The 12591-nt window shown below is 37.3% G+C and overlaps 1 protein-coding gene across 15 annotated transcripts in view; it reads left to right on the top strand.

Moving 5' to 3' along the window:
* GPHN (gephyrin) overlaps positions 1–12591 on the top strand; it is a 220963-nt gene that overhangs the window by 198655 nt on the left and 9717 nt on the right. For 8 of the 15 annotated variants that reach the window (XM_026849618.1, XM_026849621.1, XM_026849624.1 and 5 more), the window contains 2 exons: positions 3256–3327; positions 11838–11925. The exons of 1 other annotated variant lie outside the window; for it this stretch is intronic. In XM_026849618.1, the coding sequence (XP_026705419.1) occupies positions 3256–3327; positions 11838–11925 (160 nt within the window). The remainder of the gene's footprint in view (positions 1–3255; positions 3328–11837; positions 11926–12591) is intronic. 6 more of the 15 variants (XM_026849622.1, XM_026849627.1, XM_026849630.1 and 3 more) reach the window with 1 other exon arrangement.

The following is a 12591-nucleotide window of genomic DNA, read 5'->3' on the forward strand; positions in this document are numbered from 1 at the left end:
TCAGATATGGAGGTCCTCTTTCACTGTGCTCTGTCAAGAAGAATATTCCCCTTTTCAAGCAGAAATGTTTATTATCTGTCACAACTCTTGATAATCATTGGGCCAAACTTCAAATAAGTTGTCATGTATGACAAGTCATCTCATCTAATGCACATATTCAGAAAACACAAAGAAACATCTGAGCCAAAACAGAGGTGAAAAAAAGAACTTGTGAAACGGGGCAGTGCAAGTCCCAGGGGATCTTCTGTACCAGTAGGAAACTACATAGTGTGACAGGTAATAAAATTTGATGCTGCAGAGGTGACAGGTGCAAAGCTAATGCACAACAGTGTGTTGTTCTCATAATTGTCCTCAATACAGGCATGGGCTTCTTCCTGAACTAGCATTTATAGATTCATAATCCAGTAGTAGAACATGTGACAAACAGCAAACAATAAAGAGGACAGAATACTATGAAAAATCATCCTATATATGAAAACAGGGGGAATCTGTAATTGTTGGAGGCAAATAAAAACTTCTCTAGTCTATTTTTGAGGCATATATCATCCTTTTTAAAAATACTTGGAGGCATAAATTCTGTTTGCAAGACTTCAGCCTCTAGGAGCCAAAATGTCACTCACTTAAGTGACTTTCAACCTCCTTAGTATCTAGATCACATATAGGAATTTGAGTTCCCAAGTCGCTAACAAATTCTTGAGGATTGAAATTTTACTATTAACACCCTAGAAGAAAACAAAACTGATAAAGGGACCGAATGCAGAAAGATCAAAGAAGTGTTGAATGCTGAAGGTGGGTCACTGTGTCAGCAATATGAATCACTTAGAAAACTGATTATTAATATATTATTGATACAGCCAAGTATGAATTGATATAAATATAGGACTAAAGAATGTAAGTAAAATTTACAGGGCAGAGGATTATATCATGAGACGTAAAGATTTAGAATTGTAGCGAGTAATCTGCTAAATAAAAGTTCTAGCATAAAGAGCTAAGTCTCTTGTAGAATTAGAAGGTTATTTCTGACCTTACCTTTGTATTCCCAGGACACGAAGATGACAGTATATTGTATAGAATTCAGAGGAGAACCATTACAATTTTTAAGCAGTTGACAGACCAACCATATACTCCAGTGGTATCAGAACTCAGGCTGTTTGGTTCAACAAAGATAGAAGATTACTTGTCTACATTCCAATAATATTGAGCCACATGGAGAATAAACTTTGAATGAAGTTTCTTTTTCAGCAGCAATGGCTAGATATTAAACTCAGACTAATTCAGACTGTAAATAAAACATAATTTTAACAGTGAAAGTAGTTATAAGGAAATGAGTATCAAATGCTTTGGTAGGTACTCATTTCAAAGCAAGATTGGATATTTATTCAAATGTGATCTACAGTTCAAAGAGAAGCAAGTTCAGGAAGGTTCCCAGACTATATTAAATATCAAATCAGACAAAATTATTAAAATATTTCTCCTGGTTGCAAATAGTCTCTTAACTCTTACTTCAGAGAATTAAATTAATTTTCATCTTATACTAATGGACAATATGTAGTAGAAGGACAAACTCAGAAGACCAGTACCAGCAGAAATAACACAGCAACAGTGATCTATAAAAACAGAATGCCAATCAGAGCTTTGGCTATTTTAATACAAGGTGCTCAGATTAATTTGAAACTTTCTGGAAATTTTGACAAGATGCTTTTGATTTCCTTACCTCTGTGTAATTCATTGTGTCATTTAGAAACATCCATATTTTCAGTCTGCATTCTTGGAGAGTGAGAGTATTCTTTGAGTTTAGTACCTTGCTGGAAAAAGTTGTTGATTCTTTGAGACTGCTGTCCATAATGCTGATGAGTAAACCAGAAGCTGGATCACTTATGAAATCTGAAAGTCTTTTGTATGTCAATTCCTGACACAGTGACCCTATTTCGAGAAACAAAGACTGACTTCATTCTCTGACAATGGATAGAAGAACAAATGAGGGACTGAAGCCATTTTAGGAAATGGCTATCTTGGGAAAACTGTCAGAAAGAAATGGACATCTAAATTTAAAAACTGAGTAGTTTTAACATTTTTCCATGACTTCCAAACAACATTAGTACTCATATGATCTGACAGACCCTTTCTGTTATGACCTACAAGAAGAACACAGGCATGGAGTTACGAGGTGATATTAGTAGTGTCCATGTACATCTTTGAAATGATAGGCTACAGCTGCTATGTGCAGGATCAACTGAGCCTGGGCTGGGGACTGGGGCGGGAGGTTGATTTTGTTGTTGTAACATCCAGCCAGCTGAAAAGAAGAAAGAGCTCAAGAATTGCACAATGACTATTCATGACCTGGTCCTTTTCAATCTTGAACATCTTATTTTAGTTTTTTTAAAAGAGACATTTATAAATCTTCTTGTCAAATGAAGATTTTTTGCATTTTATATTTGAGAGTATGAAACCATAGATTTTGGCTTATATCATATTTCTGTTACAAAGGACACCATCTAAAAATTATTTCTTCTCAGTGAAAATGACTTGGAAGAAGTGTACATAAAAGGAAATGCTGTCTTCATAAAATAGGAATTCATAGCAAAACAGTTTTAAATAAGGTCCTGATAGCAGTAACTGTCTCAGTTTTGGACATTTTTTCTAATCCTGCCTCTTGGAGCAGGGTAACTGGGTATGAAGCTTCTCATGAATGAAGTGGCATCTTTATTGACTATGGAGACATAAAATGAGGATAAATACAGCCGTTTCCCCCTTGTAGTCAAGAAGGTGACATTTAATATGCCTTGAGACCCATTTCCCAAAAAATAAGCTAGGAAGTATGAGTAAAAATGTTTCAGTGGGGCCCATCTCCAAATATTTTCCCATTATCTGTGGTCCTCCTTCCAAAATGTCAAGGTGTTTAACACTTCATTTTGCTTTGTCTGGAAGTCAAGAGTAAAGAAGTTTCTCCACAGACTCTGCAAGAAAAGATGAACTACGCATTGTTGGCATGCCCAGTTGAGCCTAAATCCTTCCATAACTTCACTCTTCATCCTTGTGAGAAGCCTGTCCAAACTGTAACAGAAATGTGTTCCTGTACACTCCCTTTCTTTCCCGTTGGCTGGCCCTGCAGAGAGGAAGCTTTTCCTGTAATGATTTTGAATATTCAGAGCCACCAAGGGGGACACAGCTGGGCACAGAGCATCCCTTTCACCCCAGGAGCCTCTCTCCTTCCCTGGCTCTTTATTATACCCCTTCTGCTTCCTTTACCCTCAGGAAGCCAGATGTTTTTAAAGAAGAAGGGACACAGAGCTTCCAGAACACTGCGGAGACAGGCCTACCAGATTGGTGAGCACCATTTTTAAAACACTTGGGACATTGAGGCACATGCATGCTCACAGGCAGGCTCGACTAGGTGTCTGTCAGTGCAGACCTTGGAGCATGGATTCTACCAGTGGTTACCGTACAGAAGCAAATGGTGTTTTATTCTGTCCATTAAATAACACTGCCTTGTCAGTTAAGTTCTTATGCACCAGTGCACTGTAGACATACATGGCTCCACAACATTGATAAAATTAAAATTCTGTTAATACCAAGAGCGTTTACATTACTCGTCAGTAGCAGCAAACATCTTTATCCATCAAGGCTTTTCCCTCTTAAAAATAGAGCAAATCAGGAAGAAACGTGCTTGAAGGTAGTAGTGGAGTACAACTCTGTTACAACTCTTCAGTCATACCTGCATATTGTTTTACCATTACCGTGCTGATCATCTCTAAAGCAGGCTACCTCGAATGTTCATGAAACCTCTAAACTATCCACTATGCCTTTTCTCCAAAATACGTGTACAGTTATATACTAGGTCTTATTTAGGGGGTTGGCTTAATAATATAGATTAATTTACAGAACTTGCCTCCTCTCACAGACAGGACAAAGGGGCAGGAGTGATAGCAGAGGGAGAGTAAGTCACTTGTCATTTTCTCCATTAACAAACAGAAAAAAATAGTTTCTATAGTTTGATTCTTGTAGGAATTACAAATAGGCAGAAAAGTAATGAAAAACCTGTCAAAGGCTAATACCTGAAAACTGCACTCATGTGAGGATCCTCACTGATGGGCCTATTTTTATAACATTTTAGATTAATGGGAAGAACATGATATAGACTGTCTGCTTTATCAGAAATTGCTCAAAAGCTGGAACCTACGAGCAGGTGATCAACTTTGAATACCTCATACAAGTCTGTTCACATAGCATTGCCTAAATCTAGAGGACACATTAAATGAGCCTTTGGGCTCTTCTAAGCAGTGCTGGAGCAAGCATCAACAGAAAAACAGACCCTAGAGTACAGCCTTACTACCCAAAGCATGAGCAATAATGTGTTTCCACTCACAGAGCAGGAGACAATACAATGGGCATTTTCTTACACTAAAAACATCTTTATGCTTGAAGGAATATAGTCCAGTATTGTAGAGACAAATGAAGTTCTAGTTCCTTCCATTGATTAACAGCCGTCAAAAAATTGACTTGCTGGTCTCAAGCAGGGTAAGTTTCTGTTCCTTCTCTTCACTTATTTTTAATGAACTGTAGTTTACTCTTCTTGGAGAATTTGTATTATGTTCTAGTAAACAAAAATTGATGTCATATTTCATTTGACATTTCCTAAAAAATAACTATTTAAGATATAGCTGATGACAGGGAATTTTAAAAGGCCTTTTTATATTGTCTCTGACCTGTGGCTTCCAAGTCATTTTTCCTCTAGAGACAGACATTTTTCCAAGTGACTAAGTTATGATTCTGTAAAAGGTAGAGCTTTACAGAGAAAACCTTCATTTTGAGGCATTGCCTTTTAGGGACTGCATTTCTACCTGTCACAGAGGCATCCGCACTATAGTTCAATAGCAGTTACACCAGTTTACAGGGGAATGAATTTACTTAAAAATCAGTTAAAATTTATTTACAATTTACTCTTATTTAAAATTGAAGCTAATGCAAAAAGAAAAGGTAAGAAACTCCACAATAACAATACCATGTCACCATGTGTCAGGTTTTGTAATGTTATTTGCTTTATGTAAGCAACTGGCACTAATTACATCAATCAAAATATTTTACTTTCAGTTATGTCAGTATAAGTAAATTCTCATATTTCATGAGTGCTCTGAAATAAAGAACTGCAGAAACACATTTACCCTTCAGATTCACCAGTGCACTGTCATCTTTACTGATGAGCAATGTCTTTGGCATTGATTATTGTATTGTGTGGTGTAATCTTCAGTCATATTATTTCAACCTAGCTACAGCTGTTGAATATTTTCCTTTCCAAAAGTGAAAACTTTTCAGTGAATCCATACAGATTCACTTCCTTCATAAGAAGGAAGATAAAATAGAAGCTATTATCTTTACCAGTGAAATCCCATCCAACTTCTCAGAAGAACTAATGAATTTCTGGTAAGTATTGGGATAAGGTTCATTGTCTTCAGCCAGTAAAAGAGCCAGGTATAATTTATTAGTTAATGCAAACCAGCAGTTCTCAGGCTGCTTCTTACATTCTGTGGACGCACACTGGCCTGGATTTAGAGTGGATAAAGTGCTCATGGGTTAGTACAATGGCACGGCACCTGAAGACAACTGTTATCAAAGCTCTGGTCCTTTTCTTTCAGTATTGATTTAAAAAATCGCTACAGTTCACAAGCAAATGAATGTACACAAGCAGCAGGCAAGGATGCGGTACAGGACCCAACCATTGGCAATGTCACAGCTTCGTGTAGGAATGTGCTCCACAGCACATGAGCACCTGGCTGCTCAGAACGGGACCTTTTCCTGTTACACTCCCATTCCTATCTCTGTTTATAACCTCACTGCTCTTTTATCATTCTGGCATATATATGAATGGGAGTCTTCTGAAACAGTTCATGAAAACAGTGGAGTAAAGTATGTTATCATCCACATAGAGAGAAAAAGTTGAAGGCATTAGGCAGATTTCATGGTAACTCCAGCAAAAGAGTTGAAGACCTATAATCAGAGTCTTTCTGAGTTCATAAATATAAACATGAAAATCATTACACTGCAAAAAAGTGTTCTTACTTGCAGCACCATCAATTAAAGGAGCAGCAAAAAGTAACAAAGACAGATCCTTTTATGTTGCTATCAGATAGACATAACTTACATAGTCATGTTGAACAAGCCAAAAGCTACTGTAATTATTCCAGCTTTCCTCACAAGCTGGCCTATGTTCTTAGGGAAAACATATTGCATCTGTTCAAAGTGATCCAGGGAAATACCACAGAAGGTAGAAGGAAGAAACATTGTGAGAACATGATGAAATACACTGGAGAATTTTGAAACAAATACAGTTTCAGAAGAGTGCCCATATGTTCCTACATACATCATCAAAATCGGATGAGCTTCTGCTTTAGAGAACCATACCAGTCAAAACACAGAATTCCTATTACATTCAAATATTCATTCATTGAATTATATTCATTGAAATGCATTCATCAAATTACATTCAATATTAGATCCCACAAAAGTTGGGGTTTAGTTGGCTAAACCAAATACGGCATGTATGCACTATTCTGCATCCTGCACATTACTGATATGCAAAATATTCCTCCTGGCCATGAGGTGAGAAGTGGGTGACAGACTTTGTATTTATGCCTTGCTGCATTCATCTATTCATTTTGAAATCTGTCACCTCAACTGAATGAGCACAAGAAGAAAAATGAGTTAATCATAAAGGATCAAATCCAAATCCCATCTTTCCTCAAACAGCAATGTCATTGAGCCTAATGAGATCTCTGAGTACAATTAAGTACACTCTTGGGTTTTTTATGAAAGTTTTACTTCAGTAAATTCTTTGTTGTTTTGGAGATGTTTCCTTTTTTTTTCTGACGTAGAACTAGAAGTTTGATTGGGATCTTGGCATACGAGGGGAATTTCTAGCATGTCCTGTACCTTTGTTAAATCTTTTCTTCTTCTGGGAGATCTGTTTAGCAGAAAAGAGACCTCATAAAATGGAAAACTAGCAGAAGCCACTGTTTCCCATTGGTGTGGGCATGGCCAGGATGTGCTACACTCAGGGTACCTGCAGATGGCACATAGCCTTTTGACTTTTACAGTCAACTGTTGTAGTTTAGAGGAGCAGCTGGTATACTTTGGTCTTTAGTGTGTTTGGTCTTTAGTGTGATTGGTGTAGGAACGCTGCTGGCACTTCAGTTTTCACTATGTGTCCAGGAATCTGTAGTTCCTCCAAATCTGTGAGGAATCATGTGTGAAGGAGTAATTATTTCAGCAAATAACTGAAATACTTGAGATGCTTTCAAATAAAGTAAAAAAGTCAGCAAGGGAGGTTACCCACCTCTGCTTTTGTACTCACAGTAGACACTTCTGCATGCATCTGGTGCATTATGGTGCATGCCTGTCTTTCTGTATCTGTGTCCAATATATCTGCAAAGCACTCAAGTTTAAGGTGCTAACTGTGACAGTTTGCATGCACAGATTTTGCAAGTCCAGATTTCCAGAAGACCTGGCTTTATAAAAGCCTGGGCTGATGCATGAAAGAGTATGACAATCACAAGTGTTTTTATTAGTCACCCAACAGTAATAGCTGTATATGGCAATGAACAACCAGGACTGGAAACGACTGTCAGGTAATGAGGTTAATTTGAATGAATGAGACTGCTGTGGCAAAGAACGGTGTGAAAATGGTACTGGAAATTAGTAATGAGCTATGGATTTTGTACTGTGACAATGGCTTGATACGTCAGTCCTAACTAATTGTTCCAGTTCAGTTTTACAGGGATCACTACTGCAGAGTGGTAGGTGATGCAGATCACCATGTTGTTATTTGTTTTCTAAATTAAATTATAAAACTGAGCAGTTTAATTGCATGTATCAAACTGCTGGTGTTAAGGGTTGTATCACAGAAGAGGCTGACAGATTTATAATTAATGACAGTGAAGCATAACAATAGGATCAACAGAAGTGAATTAGACGTTGATTTCTATTTGAAAGAGAACATTACACTGTAATTTAGGTACTTCAAAATGGCACTTAAAAGTTAGAGAATTCTTTGGTCTTGACTGTACTGTAGCTATTTGAGAGAGATAAAGGAAAAAATCTTCTGTGTGGTTGATGTCTATTTTAATGAGGCTTGCATCATTTTCTTGTTCAAGATCTTAAGCTCCTGTGTATCTTTTCAGATCAAAGACAGCTCAGTAATCAAGCGCTGCATAGCAGTTTTCCACAAACTAGCTTTGATAATCAGAATTTTTCACGAATCCAGAAGGTGTTCCTATTCTGGTATACTGCCATCCTGCAAGCCCTCTCTGCAAATTAATGAAATCAAGTGGCATGTCAACTGCAGTGTCATGCATCTGCTTACTGGATTCTGTGCATGCTGCTGCCACTGTACAACAGATCCCCTACAACTATTTTCCAGATTGTACTGCTCATTCCGTTCCATAAAACTGAATAATGAGGGTCAGGAAATTGAGGTAGTAAAACAGATACTGTTTATCAGCCTGGCAAAATTAGCAGAGAATATCAAGATATACTTAAAAGTACATGGACTCTTTATGCAAAGCATTATGTCTGCAGCTTCAAAAATATATGTACAATACACATAATATTTGTGCAGACAATCTGCTGTAGGTGGGGCTTTCTACTGTTGAGAGAAGGTTTGGGTTTCTGCTTACTTACCTATATGAATAGTTTCATAAATGGTACATAATCCTTATAAAACAAATTTTCTAAGTTGTATTTACAGAAGATGCTAAGATATGATCTGAAACATATATAGAGTATAATTTTTTTAATCAACTGCAACATGTTAGAAAAGCATATTCTGTTCTTATACACAGCACACTGTTCTTGCACACAGTGTCACTCTGACTTTGAAAATCACCAAATGAAACAGAATAGTTTTGCCATTGGGAAATGAGACTTCCCATCAAAATCTATTTTACATTGATTAAGGTATTCAGCACTGTATTTGAGCTCCTGTTACAGTTCTGTCCATGAAGGAAAAAATTCAAGAATAGCACTTTCATAAGACATTTTAAAGGATTTATCATAGTGAATTAGACCATTAGTCTAGCTAATCCCGTATCCTGCCCCTAGCAATGGCCAGGGCTTCAGAATATAGCTACTGATTTGTACCTGCTCACTGAGTGTTTTTTTCTCAACTTCATGGTGATTTGTCACAGGCCTTTTAGAACAATCTTGTCCCGTTATGCTCAGATGCCAAAATTATTTTTTCTATTCTTCCAGAAGTTAATAGTCTTAAATTATTTATTCTCTTTCCATATCGATCCAAAGGAGAAGCTGCTCATTGTTACAGAACAAATGAAACAAGAAGTAATATCTTGTCATCTGATTATATCAAATATGTGTTAATATGCAATTCTGCATTAAATCAACTAAAGGCAAACAAAATATTTGCTACAGTGTTGATTGAAGATTAGAGCCAGTGACTCCTGTAAGGAGTGTTTCATGCAACTGCTAGCCCTCAGGTAGGATAGAAAGTTAGACAGACCTGAGTGACAAAAAAAAAAAAAGTGCCAAATATGGCAAAAAGAGCGAAGCCTTCTGTCAAGGCGAGGGAGGGAATTCTGTAAATACCTCCTTCCTTCAGAATGAAAACCAAACTATGATAATCATTCAGTTTATTACAATAAAATTTCTATCACATCTTTCATTTTGGAAGAATTCAATGCATTTTGTAACTATTGAAAGATGATATGCAGTGCTATTGGTTGGATCAGGTCTTAGTGGTAGAATTTTTAAATGTCTTGCATTATACAGATGGTAAAGAAAGGGATATATTGTACTGGAAATGCTAAAAAAATGCACCAAGTACAGTAATATTCAACTTTTTACATGACATGATAAAAAAACCTGTATGATGAACTACTCCAGTGGTATGCTACCCTCATAAAAAAGGGGTAAATTGAGCCCTCACCTGTTTGGAGTTTGGGCTTATTTTGGGTTTGGGGGTTTTTTTCTTTGTTAAGTAATTTTATATATATATATATATATATACACACACACACATATATATAGTATGTAAGTAGGAGCACTTCCATTCAATTTAACTCTAACAATAGTTAAATATAGACCTGTTTGCTTTTTGCTGTTCCTTCCATTATTCTCAAACTACAACCAAAAGCAAGCACACTTCATAATCCAGAATTAGGACGTCCCCAGCAGGTGGCCTTGCTACCTATGAGTAACTTTTAAATAATTAAGCAAAATAAAATGAAGCAGCCTGGAGCAAGCTCCAGATAAGGTCTTCAGCTGCATCATAACCTGAGAAAAATAAACCGAAAGCAGCCTTAGCCTAGTAACAGTGCCATGAGTGACTGTCATTGAGCTTCAGGAAGGCCTGTATCAATCAACCCATGTAATGAATACATATTCCTTACTGCATTACAGTCTGTACCCTCATTGCCAAGGATTAAGGAATACTTAGATCTTGAGAGACTTTACCTATTACAAACTCTATAGTAATCGTAAGCAATATCTTACTACATACAGATTACTACTTAGGCCATCAATATGAAGCAGTTGGTTCTGAAGAAGACACTGACAGTAGCCAATGACAAACTTGCTTCTTTCCTCTTGCCTTCAACAACCAGTAAAGACTTGTGCTGGCATTTGGATAAAATGATCCTGAGATTCCAGAAGGGGCAGCTGAGAAAAAGTCTCTGTTTCCTAAAGAGCAAATAAGGAGATGGTTTTGCTTGAGTCCATACATTTTATATTTTTCCCAAAATAAACAGAGTTCCACTTTTCATTATAGGCCATTCAGAGTATCCGAGATAGCAGTACGCTAAACAAAAGTCATGGAAGCATGCCACAATATCTGTAGCCACTGTTTCCTTTAAAAAAATGGTAGTGTATAATTAAATCTGGTTGATTACAGCCTACACTATGGCACTGGCAATCTGCCCTTCTTTCTGCTGTAGTTTGTTGCCTTCCTCTTAAAAAGTAATATGACCCTAAAGAGTGGATGTAACTCAACACAAATAGAGAAGTTTTGTAGAATAACCACACTGTGATGCCAAAGAAGATGCTGCATCAGTCACTGGACCTGGTGGAGAAAGGGTCTGGAGTCTTTCTGCCTGTAAGGCATAACCTGGGCAGAGGACACTTGGGGGCTCTCTGGTGAGAAGGTGAAGAGTGTGCAGGGTTGCATGCACTTGAGATACCTACCCAGCGAGGGAGCGCAGTCTTTCTCATGTCACATAAATTGTAATGCCCACAGCACCACATAATGCTGCCTGCTGCTTTTTTTTTTTTTCACTAAACCATGGGCAAAGCTGGGACACTCAGCTGGCCTTGCTGCAGAGCCCTCTGATGGAGAAGATAAAGGATTTACTCCCACTTTTCACTGGTGGAAGCTTGAAGTGGAGCCTTACCCCCGTTTCTACACACATCAAATAAGCTAGACAGGTAGTACTGCAGCCTGCTTGGTGGCCAGTAACTTTCATGTTTCAGGTCCCTTTATGTGGCCCTGTCAGTTCATTTAAATCATAAATTGTATTGCTACATACTGTGCAAATTACATACCTTTAGACACTTGTATTAGCGTTCTTCAGTCCCAGTCTAAAGTATCCCACTGTTCCTGTTGCAAAGCTCTTAGAAAGAAAGGTGCCAAACAGTGTAGTGTTCACTTAATGAGACTGCAGTTCTTGTCTTGAACAGAGCAATGTGGATTCTTAAGAAGGGAAAGATCTTATTTTATCCTAGAGCTGTATCTACTTAAAATAAGTGTGTGTATATACATCTGTATGTGTGCACACAGACACTTTAACTCATAATAGTTTCATGCCACTAATCTGCTTGCCTGTTCTTTTCTGTAGCCCAGATGATTTACTGAATGCACTGAATGAGGGTATCAGCCGTGCTGATGTGATCATTACATCAGGAGGTGTATCTATGGGGGAAAAGGTATGCTAAATTTAAGTATGACTTGCTACAGTATATATTCAAGGCAGAGTCTGTCATCAGAGCTTCTATCTTTGTATTAACGTTTATTAAAAAGGGATCTTACTTTTTTTGGAACACATAACTGGATTAATTAACAAAATAGTCTTCAGTGCTATCCTCATTCCCTTTGTTCTTGTTACTGTACTATAGTAGACATAGTACAGCAAGGAAGATTTTAATTCTTGGTATGAGTGATTTGCAAATGTGTTTTTACTTAAGGAATGATTTATATAGTTATGATGAGGAAGGTGCTTGGTTAATAGCACACAAAGGCAACAGACTTCTTTTTATTTTTAGACCAGGTGAAAAGTAGATAGAATAAAGCTATTTTGAAAGTACTTTGGAAAGCAACCTGAGTATATAAATAGCTCTTTCTGACTCAGCAGATCTGTTTCCTGAATATGCCAAAGCTATATCTGTTACAAAAATAGTTTTATCACATTTTGCGCCTGTTAGTCCTACAGAGGCAGTACATACGAGACACAGTGAGCTGATATATTTGCCTTTTGAATCATTAACAGAATTGTTGATTGAGTTCCTGTTGGTAATCCCTGTGCCAAAACCATCAAAGAAAATAGGGATACACAGATGCTGGTGGGGCGTAGATGAACCTGCAGGACATTTATT

Source organism: Athene cunicularia (genome assembly GCF_003259725.1).
Source record: "Athene cunicularia isolate RWA chromosome 5 unlocalized genomic scaffold, athCun1 chr5_part1, whole genome shotgun sequence".
Taxonomy (NCBI): Eukaryota; Metazoa; Chordata; class Aves; order Strigiformes; family Strigidae; genus Athene; species Athene cunicularia.